The 26235-nt window shown below is 50.1% G+C and overlaps 2 protein-coding genes and 1 long non-coding RNA gene across 8 annotated transcripts in view; 2 read left to right on the forward strand and 1 right to left on the reverse strand.

Annotated features, from left to right (window-relative positions):
• LOC115347143 (CGRP receptor component) overlaps positions 1 to 3434 on the forward strand; it is a 33914-nt gene extending 30480 nt beyond the window's left edge. Inside the window, exon 6 of the mRNA XM_030028181.1 lies at positions 1330 to 3434. Coding sequence (XP_029884041.1) covers positions 1330 to 1473 — 144 coding nt within the window. The 3' untranslated portion in view covers positions 1474 to 3434. The remainder of the gene's footprint in view (positions 1 to 1329) is intronic.
• Positions 3435 to 12684: 9250 nt separating this feature from the next.
• Positions 12685 to 26235, forward strand: part of TPST1 (tyrosylprotein sulfotransferase 1) — a 43144-nt gene continuing 29593 nt past the window's right edge. For 2 of the 5 annotated variants that reach the window (XM_030028169.2, XM_030028171.2), the window contains exon 1: positions 24622 to 24920. The gene's annotated coding sequence lies outside the window, so the exon portion shown is untranslated. Of the gene's footprint in view, positions 12940 to 24332; positions 24451 to 24621; positions 24921 to 24951; positions 25274 to 26235 lie in introns of those variants that run through there. The other 3 variants (XM_030028173.2, XM_030028172.2, XM_030028174.2) reach the window with 3 other exon arrangements.
• LOC115347146 lies at positions 21982 to 24426 on the reverse strand. Of its 2 annotated transcripts, none has more exons than XR_003925390.2 (2): positions 24322 to 24426; positions 21982 to 23217 (listed from the first exon to the last, which is right to left on the reverse strand). It is a non-coding gene; the product is annotated as an uncharacterized LOC115347146 (long non-coding RNA). The 2 variants fall into 2 exon arrangements; XR_003925389.1 differs by lacking the exon at positions 24322 to 24426 and adding an exon at positions 23906 to 24112.

Genomic DNA, 26235 nt, shown 5'->3' on the forward strand with positions numbered 1-26235 from the left:
GTAGCTGCAGCAGTTGCTTACACAGAAGGGTAATGTTAGGAGGATTTTTAGTATGTTTTAACGCATAGTGTATAGTATAGCAGCTGGCGGTAACGAGAGCCAGGGCTGTTTTTCCAGGCAGGGTCCTACAGTAGTTTTTGAACTAACCATGCTTGGAAAGCCACTCCACAGAGAATTTCATCCTTTGATCGGCATGGTCCCCAGAAACAGTCATTTGCAAATGGATATTCACTGTCTGCCTCTTGCTACATGAGTGGATTCTAGCATGCTCGCTTTCCTCTTGTCAAGGGTCTGTGGATAATGGCTGATGAAAGATGATCAGATTGTGCAAAGAGGGCTCATAGGACATTGAAGAAAAAAAAAAAGTTAATTGAATATACCACTCTGCTTTTTAGAAGGCAAGATGCATCTGAATAGCTGACAATTTTTAGCTAGAACTGATTAAACCTGTGTTGACTGGGAGCCATAATTAATATAAATCACCGCTCTTCAAAGGACATTTTAAAGGACATTGTATAAAAAAGAAAATCTCGAACCCCGCAATCCTAATTGGTTTCATTTGTGTTTGAAGAGTTCTTTTGGCTTGCTTTTCCAGTACTCTGACAAGCTTTTCCTTTTAACAGCTGCCTATAAATTAGGGCAGTTGTTTTTACTGGTAGCAGTGATATAAGTTCCCACAGCACCATAGTGAGAGTAGGTCCCTAATTAATCTTACGGAATTTTATTGTTGATTCGTGACAGCATGTTTTGTGTTGCTCAGAGCTTTTATATGCCTTAATATTCAGGAATCTCACAATCTAAGCAAATTCCAGTGAAGTATAGCTGCTGTAGGATTAGGTGGTTTCTTTTATGGCCTGATTACTTATAGTCTAGGTGCTGGATAAGATACCAAGGTTCAGGTAATCACTCTCAGGTTACCTCATTTCAGTTCTCACATGAAAGCACAGGAACTTAGGAAAACAGGTCTGGAAGGTAGGTCTGTGTGTGAGCTAAATGAAAAAGCCTGGCTCAAGATACTGATGTGTAGGTTGAGAGAGGCTTTAGGAGAAACCAGGGAGGGAAGCCTGTTCTGAGTGTGTTGTTTTCCTCATTGTAAAGAAAGCAGGATCTCATTATGGAGTGCCAATTGTAGTGCTTAACAATGGAGCTCTTCTTTCTTTTTTTAAATATTGTAAGAGTTCCGCTTTGTAAAATGCTTTTGTAATGAGCTCAGACTATGTCTTGCATCCATTGAGAACAGTATTTCCCAATTAGTTGAGTCCTTCTGTTTGGAGCTGAGGAAGGAAGTATGGATTTAATGATTACAATAGATTATCTTTTGACCTGCAGATGGTAGAAGAAAGCGAGGAAAGGCTAACAGAAGAGCAGATTGAGTCACTTCTCCAGACAGTCACCAGTATTCTTCCAGGGGATCCAGAAGAACAACAGAGGGACTCGGCAATGGCAACCGAAGACAAAGGTGACCAAGCATAGGAGGCATCGGGGCCAAAGCTGGCAACAATTTCAGCAGAAGAGAATCAACTAATATTTTTCTGTTTTTTTTACTTGATACCAGTTTAATCTTGTATTGGACATCGTTGTAAAACGTGTTACAATTTTTATTACTCGGAGGTGATGAGGGAACCAATTGTTTACAAGACAGCATGGAAAAGGACTCTATTGTTTTGGCATTTTGTCATAAACAGGGATGGTAGTAACTGAGTTTGTAATGTCGCAGTCTGAGAAATTATGGGGCACAGAATCTGAAGCTTTTGTATTTTTTCCATTACCCATGTAACAGCTGTACATTTGAAGAGGCTTATATACAGCTGGCAATATTTTAATTATCACAGCAGTACTGTAATTATAATTGCTTTCATATGCTTTTGAATTGCCCAACTGGTTTTCAGAATACAGTCTACAATACAAAGTCAGCTTTTGGAGCTGTTTGTGAAAAGGGCTGGTTCTGGTGATCAGAACATAGAGTAATGTATAAGAACCGCTTGGTATCTGCCCAGACAATTTCAAGTGGGCTGTTGGCATCATGGAAGCGAGAGGATCTGTTGGTAGGGTAACTGTTCTCAAGGGTGTCTGACAGTCTGTACTTGATAAAAGAGAGATCCACATCATCAGCTAAATCAACATATTGCTACTGAAATCAGCTGAGTTGGACCAGTTTACAGCAGTTGAGGCTCTGGACTCAAATGTTGTCAAGGCTCTTAGTAATAGAAACAGAAGAACATTTAGGCGTGGGGTGTATATTTTCCCTTTGAACGTTTGTTCCAATATTTATATATAGACAAGTCACAGTCTTGTGAACATGCGGTCGACCGTGAAATAAATGAATGAGTCAACACTGAAGTGAAGTCCTAATCTGGTTCAGAAGAATGAGAATCAGTCCTGGCTGAAGCAGAATTTTCTGTGTACTGAGCTTTTGTCTGATTAAAGATTTCAGGATCAAGTATTTAATGTTGAAAGCATTGATGATTATAACAAATCATTTCTGTATCTCTACATATATATACATAAAGTCATGACTTATACATGGCACTGGTTTTATACTATGACTGCAGACCATTCTTTTATAATTATTATAACGTACTGGAAATAGAAATAAAGTTTGAAGTACATCCTGGGAATTTTGTGGCTTACAGACAAGATATAAGACCTTGAATCAGAATATCTGACTTTTTTTTCCCTGCTTCTGTCATGGTTTTATTTTGTGTGTTTATGCAAAGAATTTACGCTTTCTGAGCTTTAGTTGTGCCTTATATGAAAGGGAGTGATAACTTCCAGTGTGTGGGGGATTTATGATACGCATTTCCATGGTATTTTAAGCTGCTTTGATGTTTGGAGAGGAAAGGAAATTATTGGCAAACATATTTGTTATCTCTCAGAGATAATTTATCTAATATTAAATGCATTCCAAGGCTGGAGACCAAAGGTAGGTTTTGACTGGGTAAGTGTAGTATTAGAGGGGGAAAGTCCTTGGTGGTTTTCGTGATACATCAATATATATTTTTCTCTCTAAATGTGCAACAAAACAAAAGAGATAAGTAGATCATATCACAGAATGACATGCAGTTAATCTTAAAATGAGCATTTTTATTCTTAGCAGTCATGGATGTTGTTTGACATGCTGTGGCCTTGGGCTGCGTTTACATTTTTATCTGTCTTTTTCTAAAATTAAGTTATTGAAGCATGTTCTAAACTTATGAAAAGCAGATGGAACCAGATTGCAAGTATCTTTAGCCAGCAAGAATATTTTAACAGATCTCTGAAGTTGGATGTTCCCTCTTGGGAATTGCTGATTTGTTATCGTAATGGATTTTTGCCAGCATCCATGTTGTCTTCTGTTGTACAAGATACAAGAACTTGTTCACTTGCTATTGTATTTAACCTTTTTATCAAAATCAATCCCAGATGGATACATATATTAAACTTGTGCAAATGCATGGATAGCTTTTTCAGTCTCAATTAAGATACATAAACTATAATTTCCCTAAAAATGCAGTACTAAGTAACATTTGAAGGGATCTGGGATTTTGACATCTGCATTACATCAAGAAATCATTTTTAAATCTACTGTCTGTGCTCTCTGACTATGTAAGTACAGGTGAGGAATTACTCTGGCTCTGAGAGCAAGTTTCACGTTATGGTGTTTACTCTCGGGTGTGTTCTTTGGAAACCCGAGACTCAGAAATGGTTTATGGAAAGCAAATGTCATCTTGCTTACGTGATACCATTTTTCCAGTGTCCTATATATTCCATAAAACATCGGCCTGTCTCCCAAGGCTGCTTTCTGTTTTCTTAACTAATCCGTTACCTAACACAGTAAATGTACCCTGCTAGCTCTTTTGAAGGAGAGAAGACGGCGTGAAGAGAGTGGCCCTCTGATGCGTCGTGGGTGCAAGAAAGCGTACGTGCGTATTGGGCACTTAAAAGCTCAGTCTGTAGTTTTGAGAAGAAAAGGGCAGAGTACTCAGCGCTTTCTGAATATTTAAGAAGTTCGTATTATTTTTAGCTTTCTCATTTCTTGTGTGTTCCTCACTTTTATTTTGTATCGCGTGTTTGGGTCTTGGCAGATTGACAGCTGTGGTTATGGCAGCCCTTGTGCCCTCGGCGCTGGTCTGGGAGAAAGGGGGAACAAGCTGCCAGAATTTACCTGAGGTTTCAAGCTGTTTGTGAGGTGTCGTAGCTTCTCTTTTCATAAATTCAAGCCCAAGAAGGACAGCTCTCCTTAGGGTTGTTTGGCAGTCCTCGCTGGAAAAGTTTTATTAGCAAGAAGCTTTGTTTTATGCCGCTCCTACCTGGCTGTGCTCTGGTGCTGGGAAAGGGAAATGGGTATACTGGAAATGGACATCCGCAGGGAATTTTGTAGAAGATACAGGAAATCCCTACCGAGGAGCTGAGCAGCTTTGGTGGTGGTCACGCCGTGCCAGGGCTGTGTGTAAGGCTGTTACCCACCACTGAAATGCAGAATTTTACAAGCTCTCCTTTTCTTGCAGGGAGCAAAATGCATTTTGTCTGTCTGTATTTGTGTGGCATATTTACTAGACAAAGGTGTGTAGTCTTAATTGGAAAAAGCAAACCCCAAAATTTGGGAGTTTTGCTTTTCTTCTGAAGCAGGTTTTCTTTTGGGCAGGTTTTCTTCTGAAGCATGTCTTTAAACAACATTGTAGTAGAACATTGAAATGGCTTTCAAGCCTAATGCGTTGGTGTGCTGAAAGGGTTAAATAACATCTACAGTGTCTTAGGTTTAAAAGTGTTTATGCAAGTATTTTTGAAAAGGTCCTGTCATAAACAATTCTGTAGGTAACTTTTTATTTACTAGCATCTCCACCAGTCATAGACAAGCTATTGCTTTTGAAGTCAACCAAACCGGGCCGATTTACACCGGTAGAGAATCATGCCCTAAAATAATTAACCAGTCACATCACGATACAGCGTCAGGGGTGGACGTCTGCAGCTGCTGTAATCCTAGCAGAGCCCTGACACATGAAGAACAATCAAACTGGACGTATTTTTGAAACTGTCATACCTAAGAAGAAATAAAGTCAAGAAGTTTAACTAGAACACAGCTTAGTTGTTGCAGACCGAAGTCAGTGTGTGTCCTGGAGCAAATTCCTGCTGGTCCCAGAGATGTCTTGGAGGCTGCGCTCGGAGGGAGCGGGGTGAGCTGCAGGCTGCCTAATCCGTACTTTGTCCTGTGGGAAACGTGTGTTTCTCCCAACCGATAGTTGAAGGGGGAAGACCTGGTTGACCCTGCTTGAGCGGGGGAGTTGGACTAGGTGATCTCCAGAGCTCCCGTCCGACCTCAGTGTTTCTGTCAGTCTGCTTTCCCTTCCGCCCGCTGCGGACTCGGGATGTTTTCGCTTGCTCGCTCAGCGCAGAGGCAAAGGCTGCTCTCGTTAAGAGCTGAGACGCAGCAGACTGAGGGTTTTTCTCCCTTCTCCACCTTTCCGTCCATGCCTGGTGCAGCGTGGCCCCTTTGCAAGTGGGTGCCTGGGGCTCTGGCACAGTGCAAATGCTTTATTTCTGGGATGTTGACAGAGAGAAGGGGACGGCCTTGCAAGGATCGCAGCAGGATTTTGCCAGTGGTTTCATCAGTTGCTTGAGCCTGAAATCGGAGTTTATGAAGTTGCTGGGCATTAGCAGCGTGTCCTGCACATTGCAGCTACGACAGTGAGTTGAGTCTGTTCCAAAAGAGGCTCCTTTGGTATGAAAGATGTGTCCCGGGATGCTGCTGGGATAAGATGGTGTTTCAGTGTGATCTTAATCACCATTTTCTCTTGAGTTTTGCTTAATGTTACTCCACGGGCCAAATTAATCCTGTCCACTGCCTTAAATTTGGCCCGAAATACAGAACCATTCACTCACTCATGCTGGCTGTGCTCGGCCCCTCTGAGTCAAGCCAGGGGTGAATTAACCCAACCCAAAGTGGGATTGTTCTGGATCAAATTTTTCTGTCTTGCATTTTCTATGACTAAACTTTTTATTGCCTTTGCCTCCCTGGGGTGGCAGCTTTTTGCCACGACAACTTGCGAACGGCATGTTCTGATTCCCGGAAAATGCTTCGCTTCCTAGGCATGAAATCTGCTTCCCTGTGTTTGGACACAGGCTTCAAAAGCGTCAGTCTCAACTGGGAGCTACTGCTTGTTGTCCAAGTGACTTCTGAAACGCTTTGGGCTTTGGCAGGGGGAAGGGGAGTCGGGGGAGCCTGTGTGCACCTCGGCCTGGCTGAGCTGGGGCTTTTCCCACTTTTTTTTCTTCATTTTCCATCTGCTACCCATAACAGCCCTTTTCCAGCCTGTTCCTGGTACCAGCTCCCAGAGCAAAGGGGATGCCAGGGTGTTTCAAAAGATGTACTGCAGAAGGAGCATGAAGATGATATTGTGTGCCTGAAAACTTGGGGTTTTTGCAAGTGTACCCAGTTGGTCTAAATAACAGATAGCGTCTCGCCCCATGAGCTTTGCCTCACTGATAAAAACATCTGTGGTTATGAAATGTTCCTGGGAATGGAGGAGGACTCATGGAAATATCTCAGTTGACTCCTCTCCAGCGCAGGCAGGCGATGATCACAAGTTAACCACCCAGCAGGCAGCAGCAGCTGCTTCTTCATGCTCTGACCCACAAAAATAAAGCCTTACATTTAAATCTGAGTGACAACTATTGTCCTTTTAGGATGACACAGTGACCAGGCAGGCACTAATACTCAGCTCCTGCGGTTCCCGGAGGTCAGTTCTTTGTCCTTAGAGATTTATTTCCATTCCCGCAGATGAGCAGCGCCGGGATGGAAGATGCGGAGCAGGGAGCCGGCGTGGGAGCTGTCCTGGCAATGGGAGATGCCCGTGGATGGCTGCGTGGAGCAGCGCTGGGTCGCGAGGTGCAGGTGGGGAGGGGATTGCGTCGCAGGGTCGGCGTTTGCCACCTCGAGAGCTTTCCGTTGGGTCTCCACCAGCACCCGATCAGCAAAAGGAGAGGAGATTTAGCGTAGTGCCTTTGGAGCTGGACTCAATCAGCAAATGCCAGCTCTGCTACAGGCCTGTGGCCTCGGAGAAGTCGTTTCTCTTCTCTCTGCCTTGATTTCTTCTTTGGCCAAAGGCCATTATTTTTCACCCCAAAGCTCTCGGGACCCCGAGGTGAGCGATCGGCTGGGCTTGCAGCGAGCCTGACACCAGGAGCGCTGCCCAAGAGCTTTGTAACGTTTTTGTGCATCCTGACGGATAAAAGAGGAGCCTTTTGTACTAACAACTAGGAGCTGATGAGGAGGCTGCAGCCCTCGGCTTTCCCCGCGCTTTGAGACCGGCGTGTGGGTGTCCATGATGCGCTGCCGGGGCGGCTGCACCCGCAGCGGTGCTGCTGTGACCGCGGTCCTGTCCTTCTGGGTGTCTGTCCTGCTCGCGGGCTCTGCTCCCAGCCGGGGCTGTCCCCTTCCCGCGGCAGTCCCGACGCGACCGCGTACTTGGATATCCGCGGTGAACGCTTGGAGGTCGTTCGTTACAGGGAGTCGAGTTAGGAATTTCACAGGGCGAGGAGTTGCCAGACATCACAGCCTTGCGCCCCTGGGAATTACCCCACCGTGAAGGCATGTCCTGCATGCGCCGCACATCGTTCCCATCGCTTGTGGCAGAGGTAACGGGGAGCTGAACTGTGTGATGAAATGACTTTCTAATGAAAACATCTGTGCTCTTGAATTGGGCACAAGATCAAGTCTGAGGATGGGGCTGAGCCATGAAGCCGAAGGAAAGCGTTCCCCTGCGGGTGGGCTGCCAAGCGCTGGCATGTCGGCATCGCGGGGCTGGTGGCCGCGTCCCCTTCAGCAGGGGAAAGTCATGCTTTCTCAAGAAGCAGTTCATTTAATTTATTTAATGGCAATCAGAGGGTCACGTTTATGCAGGAAACCTAAATTACACAGGTTCCTCTTGTGCTTAAAATGCAATTGTGGGAGCATATCCTGAGCTGGCACGCATGGACGTTGCTCTCCTGATTTCAGTGGCATGACAGCAACACGTGCAGGAGCATCCCGTGACTCAAGGAAAATGTGGAGAGGGCGGCACTTGGTGTCATCCCAGCAAGAGAGTTTGCAAAGGGTGACTCGGGGACACCAAAACCAGCCTTTCTGCATCAGTGAGGTGTTGGTGTTGGTAGGGAAGACCCAATTTGTGTCCCAAAGTGACCGCAGTGGTAGAGCTGATGTTGGGGACATGGGAAGAGCGGGGTAGGCAGCTGGCAAGCCACCAAGAGATGAATGAGCAGTGAGTACCAAAATGAGCATCGTATCTCTTCCTTGCCTGGGAGAGCGATGTCTTCATCTGGGCAGTGCGATCCTGCCCTGAGGACACTGGTTCCTCACCACCAGCTTGATAACCCAACGTTCCCAATGCCGTACTGAGATCAGGGATGGGGATCCCTGTTCCTGGGTGAGATCCTGTAAAAGGGGAAGGGGTTTGGGGCAAGGCAGGCAGGGAACTGGTTGTCCTTGGGCTGTTAAAACTCCTTAAAATATTTCAACAGCAGCTTGGATGCATCCAACCCCCCCTTCGCCCCCCGACAAGCCCAGGGAATTCTCTAAAGAAGCCCAAAGTACCCTTTAAAACTACAAGTGATATTTTATAACCTTCCCGGAGAGAGGCAGGTCGTGTTAGCCCCCTTTCCAAAGGGCTGCTATGGAGGCCCAGTTTGGGATCCAGCCAGCATCCTGGAGGGAGTTGATGGCAGCGTTGTTTAGGTTGGAGCTGCCCAAGACGTTGACAGAGAAAATATTTTCTGTTCCCACAGAAAGAAATCCTGCTGCAAAGTTTTTATTGAGCAAAAAGAAATGCTTGTGCTGAAAAAATCAGAGCTGCAGCCAAAGCACAACTAAAATGCAGCAAGCACTTAGGAAACATTTAAGCCCCAAGAACTTTTGCTTGCCACGAGCAAGAGTCTCCCCGCACATGTTGCTTAAATTAATTTCCCTCTGTATTAAGGATCTTTATTTTATTAACTTCAGTGTTTATAAAAGCAACCATCAAAGGTAGCTGAGATGCTGTTAAACTTTAAAGATAATTAAAATAAAGCTGGCCTGAGAACGAGCCAAACAGGGCGAGAGAACATCTGAAAAGAGATGGGAAAGCCAAAAAATCATTGGGAAGGACTTGATGCAAATAGCGAAACTGGGAAGGGAGCTGCAGGGAGGGCTCGGGGATGCTGCAGACGGTCCCGCCGCGGCTGAGTGCCCGACGGGAGCTGTGGCTGCACTGGCCGGTACACGGGGGATTAAAAAGCATCCTCCGAACGGCTCTCACCAGCAGCTGTGCTACGTCCAGCCTGGGGAGGCAGATGGGTGACGCTTCACGGGAGCACCCAGCCGGTGCTGGAGGTGGCTGGCGAGGCAGCGCCTGGGTGCAGGAGGATGGCAGCGGTGGCACCGGTGCCTTCGGTCACTTCGGATGAGCTTCGGCACCGAGTGCGAGGGCTCGCTGTGCCGCTGGGGTTTAAAGCCCTCGTTTGTGAATCCCACCGCTTGTCCTCCTTCTAATGGGCAGCTTCACCGCCCGTTAGTGCAATTAGTGCTTGGCCCCGCTGGGGTCCCGCTCGGTGTCCTGCTGAGCTGCGAGAGAGAAGCTGGTGGGAATCGCCCAGCCCTTTTCTTTTATGGGGCAGAAACTTCGCTGTTCGTTTTTAGGAAAAAAAAAAAAAAGGGAAGAAGAAAAAACCCACCAAACCCAGCTGTTTTCGTGAAAAGCCCTCTACGTGTCACCCCAAAAAATCATGGATGCCCCATCGCTTCCCAGCCAGATGTGGCTGCAGGGTGGTAAATGTCTAACGTGAGCCAGGGCAGCGGTGGGGCTTTAACCTGGGATATCAGCACAGGGGGAACAGGGATGAGCTCAAATCATCAGTCCCAGCTGGAAACGAGTAACCAGGTGTCTTTGCTGCTGCTCTCGTCGGCGTTGGGTTGCTGCAGCACGTCGGGGACCTGGTATGTTTGTGTTTCTGCAACAGGGCAATTCCTCCTGCTGGGTTTGCTTTTTATGCACTGGCTGGCTTTTTCCTCTTAAAAGATACGGAATTAAAATACACGTCGGCTGCTGCTCCTGGAGCTCGGAGCGTTTTTGCAGGTCCTCTGGAGCGTTTGCTCTGCCGTGCTCTCACAGTGGAGGAGCCGGCGGAGGAGCGGTTTCCCACTGGGCTCTGTGCTGGCCTCAGTCTCTGACCCCTGCGGTGCTTATGTGAAATTAAGAGTAAAGGTTTACCCAGAGATTTGCTAGCCCAGAGGTTTCCGTGATGGGGTCAGGGTACCAGATGAGGTCAGCCATCCCCTGAGCGGCCGATGCCTCGATGAACCCAACCTGTTCCCCCGGCGATGGGCTGCGGGGTCTGCAAAGCATCGGGGGGGGGGGCAGAGAAGGGCACGTTAAACCCGAGTTTACCCCCGCTGCCCAGGCTGTGCTCTGGCCAAGGAGAGCTCTGCCCAGCCACAAGCCCTCGGGACTCCTCCGGGATAAACCACCCCAAGCGCTCGCCCTTCGCTCCTCTGCACCAAAACTGTGCGGCTGCCTCGGGGCGGCCGGGCTCCTCTGTCGCAGGATGTCGGTTCGGGGAGCAAATCCCTTTTGTTACAGACCAGACACCGTCAAGAAAAAGGCATCCAAAAATAGAAAGTCTTGAGCTGTTGAAATTATCCAGCTCAGTGGTGAGCATGTGGGGGTTGCTCTCCCAGCTCTTCCCACACTTTAGATATGCATATATTTATATATATAGTGAAAGTGAACCCCTGGAGACATTCTAAAGGCTTTAAAAATGTGCTCTGTTGGACTAGAGATATTTTTGCCAGGCCTAAAAGGACCCTCAAGTTTTTTGCTCCGCGTGCTGCCTGTCAAGGAGGGAGGGTATCAGCCGGGATGAACCCGGGGTCTTTTATCGGCAGCTGTGGTTCTAGCATCTGCTCTTGCACTGGGCTGAAAGGGCTTGTCGCCTGATTCAAATTGCTATTTTTTTTGTTAATTAGATGTGTTCAGTTATCTGACTGTCCCGGGACAGGACAGCGATACACAGCAATACGTGGTGAGCTCTGAAATGCCGCGGGTGGGCTGAAAGCAGGTGGGGTTTGGGGGAAAAGTGCAGGACAAGCACCTTGATGCCTCTGCAAGTGGCATCCCAGTCCTCATCCCGATGCAATGGGCACCCGGTGTCCCTTGTCCCATGGGGAAAGCGGTTGGTGCCACCGCAACGGGACTTGCCTTCCCGGGCGCTCGGCTGAGCCCTGTTCCCCCATCCCAGGCCGGCTCTAGTCCAACCCCTTCCCAGCCTCACCGGCTGCAGCATGAAATTTCAATCTGCTGCATATCATTTCAAGACACGATTGCTTTTTTTTTATACTCTTCAAATTCATCTGCAAAGGTTTGGTGGTTTGGGTTGGTTTGTTTTTTTTTTCCCCCTTTTGCGTTGTTCATCAATTTTCTTAGAAAACACCGCGGCAAGGCAGCACGAAGGCTTCCCCGGGGTGCAGCGGCCGGGAGGGAAGGAAAAGGAAGCGCCGAAAACACCCACTCAAAACCTAACAGGATCCAACTGCTTCCTCCCAGCAGGTTTGCTCCTGCATCGCCCAGTAAAGCCCATAAAACCCCCCAAACGCTGCTGCTTTCAGCTGCCCACGCCGCAGCATCCCTGAGCGGGCCGGGGGTGGAAACGGGTTGCTTCAGGCCAATTTAAACATTTTCCCTTTTCCTGTGCGACGTCCCGCTCCCAGGCGTGGGCTCAGCGGGAAGTTGCCTCTTTCCCAGTCCTGTGGGGCTGCTCCGAGTGGGACGGGACCCCCCTGCCCGTGGGTCACCGCCTCGGGCGAGACCCCAGCGGTTGAAGCAACCGGAGAAGGCGTCTCGAACGCCACGGGTATCGCTCTGGGAATTGGCCCTAAAATGCTCCTCGTGCTCCAAAAAGCTGGAGGGCGTCCACGTGTAACTCATCCCTGCACAGCGCCGGGGTTGTCCCCATCCGTGCCACGTGCCCGCAGCGGGATCGTTGCTGCCCCAGCTTGGAAACCACCAGGTTTAGTGGGATGAGATGGGATGCTGCTGGAGCCCCGGCCCCGCAGCCGTGTGTTGGGGAAGAAATGCCCGGGGCAAGGACCGCAGCTGGCATCAGCCCCGTGCGGGGCAGGTTTTGCACCAATCCTGCACCTGTCCCAGGTCACTTCACTGCCCGCAGCATCTCGCTGGGTTCCAACGCACCGAGAAAGCCTGCGATTCACCCCAAAAACCTATGACTGACTCTACAAACGCTGCTTCTTCACGCTTAAACCTCCAAATGTTGCTTCTTCCTCTTTGGACTCTGGGTTTTGAGCTTTTTGTAGCCTTTTTCCCAGCTGTTCTGCAGCTCCGGGAGCTGGAGCCTTCCCTCCAGTGCCAGCTGAGCTGGTTGGATCAGGCCAGGAGCAGCGGCTCCGAGGAAAACCATCAATATTGTGAGAGTGGGGATGAAGCAGGGAGCTGGCGGGAGGGGAGGGAGAGACGGAGGGAGGCTGGGGATTCTGCGTTTTTTGCCGGGGCCTCAGCAGAGCTCAATAGTTAATCATTAAAATATGCTTATACGTAACTAATCTCTGCAGGACAATGAACTGAGAAATTATTTAACGCAATTTAAATGGGTCATAGTAGTCACTAAAATAAGCGTGCCTCGAGCCAATGGGAGCTATCAGGCTCCTATAAAAGCAGGTGGGGAAGAAATAGCAGCTGGTGGGAAGAGATCACCAAAGACCCGATGTGTGTCCTGAGCCGCCTCTCGACTTGCAGAGATCCTCCCCATCTGCCCGAAATCAGGCTCCAGCTCCGGGCCGAGCCTTTCTTCAAATATCGGTGATCCCTTCGGCAGTCAGTGGCTGCGGTGGGAAGGTCGGGGTCTGCCCGGAGCTGGCACTCACTGCCACTCAGCACTGCTGATGGGGACCAGAATCCTCTATTTAAGTCTAAAAAGGTGAAATTCAGCAGCGCCGTGAGTTGGGGGTTGCGTCGCTCGGGTTGGGGGTGAGCGGGATGCTCCTCCATGAGGTGGGTCAAACCTGGGGCAGTGGCTGGTTTTGGCGAAACCCCATTTGGGTTTGCAGTTTTGGAGATGTGACGGCGTTAGCAGCGTTATCACGGAGTGATCCTGCGGGGACACGCGGCGCTGAGCGGGCGCTGCTGCCGGGGTTTTGCAGCAGCTCTATAAGGGGAATAGAGCGGGGGGGAAAATGAATGGAAATGGATTTTAGCGGACTTTGATTGGCCTGTGAGAGGGATTATAGTAGCCGGGCGATTTGTGAGCTGACCCCAACGGCTGTCTTAAGTCGTGTCCTCCTGCAAGCTCGGCGCTTGGTTCCCAGCCTTCCCAGCGCCGTGTTTCGGCTTTATCTCTGGTATCACTTGCAGCCCCGCGGGAGCGATGCACTGGGCACCATCGGTGAGCGCGGCTGAGATCCTCCAGCGTAGCACTGACCGTGGCTGGGGTGAGAACGTATCTGCTGGAGGGAAAAGTGACACTGAGCTTTCTGCCAGCCTTGTTGTCTGCCTTAAAATACCCCAAAGAGGTGTTAAGTGCAGTTATTTGTAGCTCCACGGTACAGACATTTACTGCTGCGGCGATGCACACCGCTGCCCTTGCTGCCAGTCCTTAGATAAGCAGTAAATCCCAACATCTCCAGATATCAGTTTCATCCTGCTACTTGTTTTTTCTCCAGTCTTTTAGTTTAATAGTATTTAATCTGTCTCTTTTTGTGACTTTTCTGTCTTTTGTCCAATTTTAAGTCATATACAGTTGATTTATACCAAACCCCACATGACACGAAATCAGCTTTCAGCTCCCTTTTTTCCCTGCTTGCAAATAAGCAAATGGGTGCAAGGACTTTCGGAGGTAATTGTCGCTGCGCCGGCCAGCTGCTCTCTGACCCAGAAAAGAAAGAGCACAGCCTGTTTCCTGTTAAATTTTGCTGGTCGCATTGATTTACATTGTTTGTCTCGTGTTTTATGGCTTCCAAGCTGATGTTGCATTAAGCTGGCTGGAGTTTAGGCAAGAAATCAAATGCAGACACTGGCAGGCTTCCCCAAATGCATTCATGAGGGTTGATCACATAGTCACATTTTCTTAGTCATTGGAGGAGAAATAGCAGCACTGCTTTGCTTGCGTCCTGGCTGGTTTGCATCGATGCTGTGCTGGTAAAAGGCACTTGTCAGACAATTTTGGAAATTCAAATTGTGGGGCAACGCGGGTGGCGGAGGGGCTGCGTCCCCCTGTGCCATGGCTGGGCACTCCTCCAGCTGCCGGAGCGGTGGTTTGGTGGCCGTGGGGCATCTCCTGTCTTTATCTTGACCCATGAGCTTTTTTGTTTTCATCTTATATTCTTCCCAGTCCTGTTGAGGAGGGGAGTGAGAGAGCGGCTGGGTGGGTGCCTGGCAGCCAGCCAAGGGCACTCCACCAAAACCATGGACTGGGGCAGAAATTCGTATATATAAAAATATGTATGTGTATATAGAATCATAGTATATCTCAAGCTGGAAGGGACCCAAAAGGATCATCGAGTCCAACTCCCTGCTCCTGGCAAGCCTACCTAAAACTAACCATGTGACTAAGCGCATCGTTGAGATGCTCCTTGAACTCTGACAGGTTTGGTGCCATCACCACTTCTATCTTCTATCAAGTAACTAGTGATAGGATGAGAGGAAGTGGCCTCAAGTTGCGCCAGGGGAGGTTTAGATTGGATATTAGGAAAAATTTCCTTACTGAAAGGGTTGTCAGGCATTGGAACAGGCTGCCCAGGGAAGTGATGGAGTCACCATCCCTGGAGGTGTTCAAAAAATGTGTAGATGTGGCACTTCAGGACATGTTTTAATGGGCATGGTGGTGTTGGGTTGACGGTTGGACTCGACGATCTTAAAGGTCTTTTCCAACCTAAACGATTCTATGTTTCTATGATTCCCTGCGGAACCTCTTCCGGTGTACGGATATGCATTATATACATATATAAATGCATTTTAGGCAAAGCAGGATGAGTTTCTCACGTCCTTGCCCAGGGCATGCCATTGGGTCTCCGTGCAGATAAACGGGACTGCGTATTGCTGCTGCGGGGGGCGGCGGGGGGAGAGAGCTGCCTTTCGCCCCAGGCCGGCACGGGGACCACGTTCATACGGGCACGGCCCATTGGAGGTGGCACGTTGCAGATCTGGGTCCCTGATGGTTTGTTACTGTCGTCCTTGCTGGCTCTCAGCAAGTCTGTGCAATAAGCTGTGGATGTGTCCACAAAAAAAAAAAAACCCCCAACCAAACAACCCACCCCAAACCAACTGCTTTCCATCCGTCTCGGGTTAGTCAGAGGCTGTCTGCAGAGCAAGGCAGGGATTTCTGCCCAAAGGAACCCCAAGTATTTGGAATCAAAAGCCCTGATCTAAGGGCAAAAGCTTCTTGCTGGCCACACGAGTGAAGAAAGTTTCTTATTTCGTTCTACAAGCGTCAGCAGCATGTTGGCTGGGGAGTTTCTGGCAGAGAAAGTCTCGTTTTTTCTTTAGGAAGAAAAGAAATAGAATATTCCTGTAGGATTGAATGCGAAAGACTGTGTAGAAGCTAATATTAGGGAACGCACCTACAGAATTCGGCAGGTTTCTGTGGCAATAGGTCAAACGGCATTTAGCATTCACTGTAAATCCTCTATTTATGTGCGTGTATTTGGAAATCACGGAGAAGCCGTGTGGGGGGTGTTGGGTGCAGGATGGGCTGAGCCAGTTCTGATTTTGCCATTTCTGTTCCCTCTCTCTCCATTGCAGTCTGGAAAATTGGCGTATCGATGGCTAGTCTCTTTTATTGATTCAGATGTACTATTGCGGGAAGATGGGTTCATTATTTGCCTCTGGTGGTGCAATTTTGGTTTTAGGAAAAAAAAAAGAGATGGTTTCTTTTTGTGCCTCAGGTTTTTCGCATAAAGGGGCAGAGCTTCAGTAGATGATGTCTTTCGTGCATTTTATTCTTCTCTGCACTGCATTTTTAATTTAACATCTGTTTTATAGTTGAGGGGGATATTATCCGGTGGTTAGAGCCGGGTCGGGGAGGAAGGAGGTCTGGATTTTGTAGCTTGTCTACAGTGAATTCATAGTTTCATATAGGCCATTTTTGGTGGGTGCAGATTTCAGCCGTCTTCACACCCTCATGTTCTCTCCGCCTGGGTCTCACCGCTCCCATCACCTCTCTAACAAAGGTCCCTCCTCTATTTTCAATTTAGGCTGTTTCCCTCCCTGTAGCAAACCCAGCAGCGTCTCAGCGAGCCCAGAGAAAGCATTAAATGCCGCGTTCCCATTTCGAAAGGCCACCGTAAAAATAAATGATTGATGGAAACCAAACAAGAAGAGGGAGCTCTGCAGAAGGTACCGCTCCTCCCTCCCCTGTTTACTGTTCTCCCAGACTTTGGCCCGGGGGCTCAGGCTTCACCCGTTTCACAACGTGCCTCGCTCAAGACCTGATGATACGGCCTTGGGAATAAAAAATGGGTCTAAACCAGGGTTTTTCAAGCAACATCCTGGGCTGAGCCGTTCAGCCACTGCAAACAGGGAAAACCACTGCCAGGGTAGGGTGCTGGATCCAGCAAATGAGCCTGTCCCCCAAAACAATGGGATTTTATTTATTTTCTTTTTAGGGCATTGCATTACCCTCCTCCTCTCCCCCCCGGGAAAGGTGCCAAACTCCAATCCCTGAACCGACGCTTGCTGGTGATGAGCCTGAGAGCAGCGGGGCTGCATGGCAGCCCCCGTGGAGGGAGAATTAGGGTTTAACTCAGTTTCTTTTAGCTGACAAGTCAAGCTCAACCATAAAGGAGGCAGGGGATGATGAAAATGCTGCAAGTCTGGAACAAGAAACCATGGTGGGGATGGGATTTAAACTCTGTCTTGTCTCATCTTTAATAGTGTGAATTTTAACACCACTTGTAAGAAACTCAGGGAAAAGGGCTGCACCATGTATGATTTCATTAGCAGCAGTAACGGTGTTCCTTCAGAGCTCTATATAATTTTAAAATTGTTTACACTTCTATAGCTCCTTGCAAGCTGGCCAGCTAATGAAGGGACGAGTGATGGACCGGCTGGGCACTCATTGTACAGTCACTGCTTTCAAAACGCCCGCGCCTTGCACGTGATAGAGATGCCAACGTATTTAGACAACGGGCTATTTTTATTTTCAGAACTGCTGTGGTTGCAAGAGCCAAGTCCTGCAAGACCAGCCAAACTGGCCGTCCTGCTCCGGAGAAACTCAACGCACGGACCGTAGCCAACTGCCCGGGCACGGTGTGTGCGGCCGAGAGGATTTCACTGATGTCTCACTGCCACCGTCACAACCAGAGGGTTTGAAAGCCTTTGATCCGATGCAAGCAGAGCTCTGCGTCTTTGGCAGTGGGTTTTTTTGTGGGTTTTTTTTTTAGATGCCTGGGTTCGTGAGCTGTTCTTTCACCTCCTTGCGCTGTTTTCCAGACACAGATGAGATTATTTCTTGTATCACCGGCATTATAAATAAGCTAATGGATATTTAGCTCATTAAGTGGGTACCACACGTGCTATTGCTTTACAAACTCAGGACTTAATCCTGCAAACCGCCAGGCATTTTCAGCCATTTAAACTTCACGGGACAAGTCCCACAAGAAATAGCTTATCCCTCTTCTGTTAAGGGTTGGCGTGCTGCCGCCGGCGCTTTCCCAGGCAGACACCCGTGGATGTGATGAACGAATGTGCTGAGGACGGGCTGTGTGGGTGCAAGGGAGCTCTGAGGAACATCGCTCCTCGCTGACGGAGGAAAGCCCGGTGCTTTGCTCCCTGCCTCCGTGACCAGCCATGCAGGGCAGCTCGGCCAAAACAGCCGAGAGCATCGCACATCACTCGAAGCAAACACCTTCAGCAGCGTGGTAGTGGTCATAGGAGATTTTACAAGAGCTCCAGCTTAGCCAGTCTCCACGATATCAGATTTTTTAAATTTTTTTTTTTTTTTTAGGGAAACCTAAAGAAGGGGAAGGAATTAGGCAATGGCTTGTTCTCGGATGTTCCCGTGCTGGAGACAAGCGCTCCGCCTGCACACGTCCGTCGTGCCACATAGGCAGCTGTCTGCAAGCCAAGAACACAGGAAGATGGCTATAAATGTAAAAGAGGAGAGTATTCACTCCTTCACTGTGACTGGAAAAACAGCTACTTCTATATTTATTGGATGGCTAGAACTGCCTACCGGCTGGAAAAACCCGAGGACTCTGCACCTCCAGAGGCTCCTACAGCTGGGGAAAAAATCTCCCTGGGAAATAAATACATCTGATGCCTAAAACGCCTTGCCTGCGAGAACAGGGATGAGGACTGCACGGAGATATTCCTAGCGCCATAATTATTTCTCCAGGCACGTGGAAAGATCAGTTCTCAGCTGTCACATTTATAAAGCAGCAGACACAAGATCAGACAGAGACGGGGGAATATGGAGCTATTTATCACAAAGAGCTGCTTTATGGGGTTGGAGCAGAAACCGCCTCGTTCCTCTCTGAGCCGCAAGCGGGTTAAGGTCAGGTTGCACCTACCTAAAGAAAAGTCCGTGTTCTCCCGACTTCAATAATCTCCGTTTAAATCCTCCTGAAACGGTGCTTGCAGCAGAAAAGCCATCCCTGCTCGGCAATCCCTGCCGGGATTGGGGAAATCAGGGGTCAAAGCTGGGGCTGGAGCTGGCGGGGACGTGGGTTTCTTGGGGCTGCAGCCCCCGGGTGGTTTGAGCCGGGAGGGTTTGGCTCAGCAGCCATGCCCAGACCCCCAGCCTGGACCTCCAGCAGCGGTCTGAGCCGGTGCAAAGCGTGTTCCATGTGTGACGGGATCCGACGTGTCACGCTTTGCCCTCCCGCGGGACGTCGGGTAGCGGGGAGAGAGCTGAGCTTTTCTTTTTTTCGGGCTGAGGATACCTTTCCTGGCAGGTAGATGCAGCCGCAACGTGGGATGGGTGAGAGGGGTTTTGAAGAGCAGGATGAGGCCATGCCCTGCGAGACCCGAGGGGATCACTGCCCGTGAACCTAGGGCAAAGCTGGAGGTAGAGGAGTGATGCTTTCAGGTTACGCACAAGGATGATGCTGTGTGTGCAGGTTAAGTGGATCCCTGTGCTGGCAGCTGAGACTTTTTGCAGGCAAACACCGAGAATGGCACTTTTCTGGTCCCTCAGTGATTCCCAGGGCTTTGTTTTGCTGGCTTTGGCTGTGAAACGCAAATTGTACGGCTATCAAAAACGCCCAGCGGTGCCCCAGCCCAGCGGTGCATGCATCACCTCTGCCCCGGCATCCCCCGGGGCAAACTTTGCACTTCCAAGGGCAAAATTTGCACTGCCAGCATGATCGATACGTGAGGCAGCCAGGCCAGAAAAATAATATCGGTAGCAGAGAAAAGCAATAAAAATGAGCATGCCTCTGGGAAATGTAGAGAGAGACATTAGCATCCTTCCAAGTTAAACAGCATCCTCGCTGGGTTTGCAGCTGACAGGTTTGCTCTGCTCATAAGACAGACGGCGTTCAGTGCAAGGCATGATTCTGGGTGCAGAAACATCTATTCAGCACAAACATCTTATTCTCCTGCTGGGAGGGGATGCAGAGGAATGTCATCGACTTAATGTCTTGTGGGGCCTGTTTTTCCTAAACTCAGAGGTTCATGAACACAATCTTTGGGTGTTCTCCTCCTCCGGGGATCGTAAGTTTTCCCCGAATGTCCAGGCTGGGTTTTTTTGGCTCCGTCCGCACTTACAGACACCGCTGGGATCCATCTGCGGTGCTGGGTGCCAGCTGCCCCCGTTGCTCCTCATCCCGCCGTGATGTGCAGCCAGGAGCGGGGAATTCCCGTCCCTTGCCCCTGCTTCTGGGGTCTGGAATAACCCTCAGCCCAAGATAAATTTAGGGCATCTCAGAGGCCGGGATGAGGAGAGGGATGCTGCCCCATGGCCGTCCCCTGGCCAAGGCACCCGCCGAGGGCTTGAAGTCTGTGCTGGTTTAACTGCTGGCGGTTTACTTTGTCAGTAAGGTGTTAAGTCCATCGTTTTTGCCGTAGTCAGAGGGCGGTTTGTTCGTATTCATAAAGGCAGAGATAACAGGATTGACTTAGGCAGGTCTTTGACACAGAGCCAACCGAGCACTTAAGTGGGGTTGCTTGAGGGAGGAAGGATGCCCGGCCGTGCTCTGGGCTGCGAGACAGCACAGGCACACACGGGGCTTGGGATTTCTGAATTACTGCTACCTAAAGGCCAAATGAATTTCCCAGATGCACAGGATAAGCTGAAATCCATCCGAGTTTCTTTGTGCTTTATCATATCAGTATCCTTCTCCAAACTCCTGTTCCCTCAGCTCCTTCTATAATGGATCTATCTATACATAACCTTCTATAACGGAGGTAACAGGGAGATTTGTCAAGGCAGAAGCGAAAGCTGAGCCTCTCATAGCCCTGGTTTCAAAACCCCCTTTAGTGAGCATGGGGATGAAAGCCACAAGCACCAACCCTCCTCTCAGCAAAGGAGAAATCCTCCCCGTGAGAGACAGCCAGCGAAAAGCCGGGTTGTGCAACTGCTGCTCAGGCATTCGAGGAAAAAAGAATAATATTTAACAGTTCTGGCAAGAACATGCCTAAGCCAGCAAGTGCAGCTCTCCTTGCTCTGGGCCAGGGGAATGAGCTGGGCAGAGCCAGAGGGAAATTCTTTGCATTTTTAGGATTGGGAAGGTGGAATTAAGGTAAAATACTCCTGGATGAGGGCCAGGCTATCTGGACTAGCAAGCTTTCTCTTGCTTTTAAACGCCACACTGAATTGAATTCAGGAATACTTTTGGAGTGGAGTTGGTATCAGCAAAAGCATTGTATTGGAAGTCCAGGGAAAGAAAAAAAAAAAAAAGACCTAATTTTGTCTCTGAATGTGCCAGACCTCCAGCTAGCAGAGGTCAGGGCAGCGTTGCTGGGGACTTCGCTCGCTTGCGCGCTGGCCCAGCAACTGGTGTGATGCGGTAGGAAAGATGCCGCTCACCAGGCAGGCCTTGGTGTGAGCATAAGGCAGCAAAATCCATCAGTTTGCATCGCCTGAGGCTGCGCAGGACGGTTCCTGGCTCCTCCAGTGTGCCCCGGAGCCCTGATGTGCCCCAGACCCGACCCGGTGGAGGGGACAGGGATGCAGCCACCGGGCTCGGTCCCTCCAGGCAACAACGTCCAGCTGGTCTCTGCCAAAGCAGTGATTTGGTTTATGTTGTGGCTCACATTTGGAGATAAAGTGGAAAAATGTAGGTTCCTAAATAGCACCAGCTTTCAGGAAAGCTGAAAGTCACTACGGTGACTAGTCTCCCGCCAGCGGTCCCAGACACGCCGTGTGACACTGCTAGAACTTAAAGCGTGGGAGCAACCGTAAGCTGTGCCACCGCCGAGGGAAAACCGGGCACAAAGCAGGCACAGCCACCGGGACCCGCTTCAGTTTCTCTTGGAGCTCAGCAAACCCCGAGCTGTGGCCCCACAGCACCAGCCCCGCTCACCCTGCCCCGGGCTGGAGCTTCGCTCCTGGGCTCATCCTTCATCCCGTGCGTGCGGCTGAGCCCCCGGCAAGGAGGAATTATATCCGAGCTTCAAGGAACAAACCAGGAACAAGCCAACAAGGAAGAGCCAATGCAACTGTCAAATGATGAGCAATTAAAGTGCTATCGCTTCTCGTAGTGTTTATCCATCGGAAACAGCAACTTCACGGCCGAGTTGTTAAGCTCTATCTGTACCGAGACTTTGCATGATGCAATATTTGATGGGTTATTTGATCTGTGGCTCCCGGATGAGCGCTGATTAAAGAAGGGCCCAGCATGGGGCACCCGCTACGTACAGTAGCTCCATCTGCTTTGTACAGCAGTGTCGTGCTTTTCCCCTTTCCCTCAGAGAACGGCATTTTTCCCCCCTGGAGGCACTGTTTGATTGCCACAGATTGGAAGCCTTTAAAAGGGACTATCTGTGTGAGTCACAGTTAAAGCCATAAAAGAAAAACCAATAAAACGATCTGAAAAGTGCTGTTTAATGGATTGAGGCAAACTTACTGGAAACAGGATACAGACCGTTTCATCTTTAAATCGTTAGTTCAAATCCAGCTGCATTTGGGAGCAAATGGCATTTATCCCTCATCAATAGCTGTCAGAGAAAAGAAAACTGAGAGGAATTTTACCACCTGAAAGGAGTTGCTGGTTTCTCTATGTGCCCAGCAGCTCCCTGAGCATGTCTGAAAGCCTTATGGGCGTCAAGTACTCTTGAAACTCAGTCCTTACAGAGCAGAGCTTTTTCCCGCCATGAAAATACTTGTCACTGTCCTGAACATAGGTATCCGCTCACATGGCTGCCTTCGCTTAATTTTCTTAACAAATAAAACATGCATGAGCCGTACCGCGTTCATCCCTCTCGATAGCGATGCCTCTCCGTCACCTAGGTGAAGCAGGAGGCAGAACAAGCGCTCATCCGTATCGGCTCCGCGGGCAGCGCCGGCAGCGAGCGTTGGCTCATCGGTATCGGTGGAAACCGTGTCCTGACAGGCTCGTAAAAGTTTTATGATAAGCGCTTTGCAAGGGCTATGAGACACGAAGTAATGGGCTGTGATTAATTCTTTCATCCTGACAGTATCGCTCAGCTCAGGCACCGTCACTCCGCATCTCGTGAGGCTGGGATGACGGCAGAGCCTGGCTGGTTATCTCCCCAGCCGTGCAGGATTTGTACCATCTCTCCGGGAGACGGGACAGTGAGGCAGACCTGATTTTAGGGCTTTCAGGATTAAAAGGGGATGTTCTCCCACACAGTGGTTTCCATCCTTTTTATACCAAGGTCTCGCTGCTGGTGCTGTCTCCCAGTCCTGGTGTCCCCGGCCAGCTGAGCCCTCACCGAGTCCGGTGGCACCAAATCGGCGGTGGCTCTCGTTAGCTGCCAGCCCCCGTGCCCCGCTGCAATGACGGCAGAGGGGATGCCACAGCCGCAGAAGGGTTTGGGGAGCAGAGGGATGAGCAGGGGTGAGTGTCGATTACCAGTGCTCATTGCAGAGGCGGCTTTTCCTGGACTGAATTTTGGGCTGGCATCATGTTAAATCCCTTTAGCTGTTTGGTTGGGGTTTTTTTTTCCCCATTTGGCAAGCAACACAAATTTGGGGACTGTCCCATGGGATTGTTCCCTTTGATATGACCCTGCAGCAGCACTGACTTTTCCACAGGGTGTTTGTCTGCATATGGTGATGGCAGCTGGGCCAGAGCTCCTGTATGTAAAGAAAAAAATATGTTTTCAGTTTGATTCAGCCTTTTTGTATTACTATGTTAATGTTAACAAGTCAAATTCAACCTGCTTTCCCGCTCTTTAGGGATAAAAGCTGTCTTTCTGCACAGAGCCCTGAGAAGGAAGCGGTTAGGCTGGCCTAAGGCCAGTCTTTGTTAGAGGTGAGTTAATCTATAGATGAGTCTTCTCGTATAGCTACACCTCCAGGGGCAAAGTGCTGGTGCAAATCATCCTCGCTCCTCGCCTGGCCGCTTCACCCAGCTGTGGATCAGAGGAGTTGCGCGATGTGCCAGCAGCCTGTTTGGGCTCGAGCTTGTGCTCCAGCCTGATGCTATTCCAGATGTTTCCACAGCTACACACGTGGCGGGCACATGGCTTGTGCTTCGCCGCTGCCGCAAAACAGGTGTGTGACGCCAGAGGACACCTGAGCTCCGAACCAGGCGGTACTCCCTGCCGTCCTGCCTCGTGTCTATCAAAATGTTTAACTGTAGCTTTTCTCAATTTATCGGACATCGGCAGCGCTGCCCTTAAAACCCGTTTGCCCAGGACAACAGGACGGCGCGTTTTGGATGGTTTCGACCGCAAGACCGACCTCTGAAACCCCAAACCAGCGGGCAGCATTCGGGAAAAGCGTTTTCTCGTTAAAACATTCCTACAGTTCGAGCCTTTACCTTTCTTCTTTCGCAGCGGCAGCGTGCTGTCGTGGAGCGAGCGGTGACAAAATCCAGCTGTTCCCGGCTACAAACATCTGCCTGGCCCAGCTGTGCAGGCGCTGGTGCACGTGGGCTCCGCCAGATGCTCACGTGGCGCCGCCGCCCAGCTGTGCGCCCCCCCCCCGCTCCAGCTGCGCGCTCCAGCTGTTTCCCGCCGCGCCCGCAGGGGTTAACGGCCCCGCCCCTCCCTCCGTTGTCAATCTTCAGCCCCGACCCAACCGCGTCCCGCGACACATCGAGGCCCGCGACCAATCAGGGCGTGGTTGTGATTTCCATGGCAGCCGCAGCCGCGCGGCTGAGGGGAGGAGGCGGCGGCGCCGCAGCCCGTCCCGGTCCCGGTCCCGGTCCCGGTCCCGGTCCCGGTCCCGACCCACTGCGATGGTGCCTGAGGGGAGCCGCGGCGGAGGAGAGGCAGCGGTGCTGCTGCTGCGCGGCTCTAGCCCGGCCCTGGCAGCGGCCGCCGCGGCGCGGGGGCGGCGGCGGCAGCAGCGGCGGCAGCGCAGGTGAGGAGCCGCTGCCCGCCGCGCACCTGAGGCGGGAGGCTGCGGCGGGGCGGAGCGGAGCGGGCCCCGGGCGCCGCCGTTTTCTCCTCCCCGCCCGCGCAGCCCCGCCGGCAGCCGCCGCGCTCCGCCCTGCCCCGCCCGGCGCTGGGGCGGCTCCGGTGCTGCCAGAGCCGTTGCCTTTGTCGGCCGGGCTGGGGGGCGGCCGCGGCCTGAGGCGGCGGTCGGTGGCGGTCGTCGGGAGCGGGGCGGCCGCGCCGGTCCCCGCGCCCCTCAGGCACCGCTGCCGGCCGGGGGAGCCGAGCCGAGCCGAGCCGGGCCGGGCCGTAGCGTGGCTGGCCGGGGCAGTCGGCTGTGCGGGCATCGGCGCGGGTCTCGTAGCCGCGGGGCGGGAGCGGCTGAGGATGCGCGGCGGGGCCGGCTCGCTGCTTCCCGCCGGTGCCGTGGCGGGGTGCGAGGCGGATCTGAGCCGGGTAAATGGGAAAGTTTTCCGTGCGGGCGGGCTGACTCGCTTAAGGAGCTCCCAGCGCTTCTGCTGTCTTTTGTTCAAGCCGCTGAGATGTGTCGGGGGAGGCTGGCGGCGGGTCCTACGCCGCTGTAAATACCCGCGGTACAGTTGGGGAGGCACGCGGAAATAGTTTTGTAGCGCCGCATTTCTGTCTGCAACCACAACGTGTAATAGCCAGAGTATGTGTAAGCATTTTAGCAATAGTTTTATAGCAGTAGACCTCATAGGTCTCCTAGCTGGAAGTGGTGTTGCTGGTGGTATTGCTGGAAGAAGCCGTTTGCATATGTTATCGTGAACGTGTTGTGCAAATTTGTGTAGGTCTGTATCTTTTTAGTATTATTAAGCAGTTTGATTCTTTGAAGTACTGTATTGTGTAATGGAGTGCTGAAATCCCTCTTAGGAGGCACAGTACACGTAAAAGCGCACGGAACAGTAGCTCATCTGCTATTAGTGTGCTACTGACTTTTTTCCCCTCTCTTTTTCTTCGGTGTTTTTTTTTTTTTTTTTTTTAAGACATAAATTTAAAGAGTTAGAAGCCTACGTGCATTGCCAATAAAATTGCTTTTGTTGAATTGTTCTCCAGCAGTAACTGTAGTACTTGAATGCTGTGTGCTCTTGCATAACTGGGAACACGTTGGTGACTCTTTTTTGACCATTAAATATGCAAATCCAAATAATTTGCTGTATGTATTACATGTGTAGGTAAAGCAGAATGTATAGAGTTCTTTGCTTTCATTTGAAGCAGAACATTTTAATTAGCTGTGCTTTAATTTTAGAAGCCTTAAATGTTGAAAAATGTGAAAGTATTGAATTTTGAGTGCTTCGGTAACCTTATTAGCTGTTTTGGATCTCGTATGTTTTTTTTCTCTTGCTTGTTAAGAAAGTTTGTAAGTGTTAGTAGATCCAGAGGAAGGACAAATGCTTCTGGCTTTTCTTTTTACACACGCACACATACATATTCGGTGTGTGTTTCTATGTATCGTCTGTCTAGTGGAGGATTATGAAGCAAGCTGGCGTTTTTTGGGGGGGGTTAACTGGTAAAAGGAAAGGGTACAGCTCGCTTCATCTTTTACTTCTTGATTATATGAAGGAAATGCATAAATATGAGCACAACTTTTTTTACTCCTTGTAATGCGATTGTGCTAGAAATTGTGGAATTACTACATAGTTGTATGCAGTCTTCCCCAATATGGAAACTTCAGATTCAGCAGTGGTCTATGGCTGTGAAGGTTAATTTGGCCTTTACAATTTTTCAGAGCTTTAGATTTAAAAAAAAAAAA

This window comes from Aquila chrysaetos, chromosome 10 (genome assembly GCF_900496995.4).
Source record: "Aquila chrysaetos chrysaetos chromosome 10, bAquChr1.4, whole genome shotgun sequence".
In the NCBI taxonomy this organism is placed as follows: Eukaryota; Metazoa; Chordata; class Aves; order Accipitriformes; family Accipitridae; genus Aquila; species Aquila chrysaetos.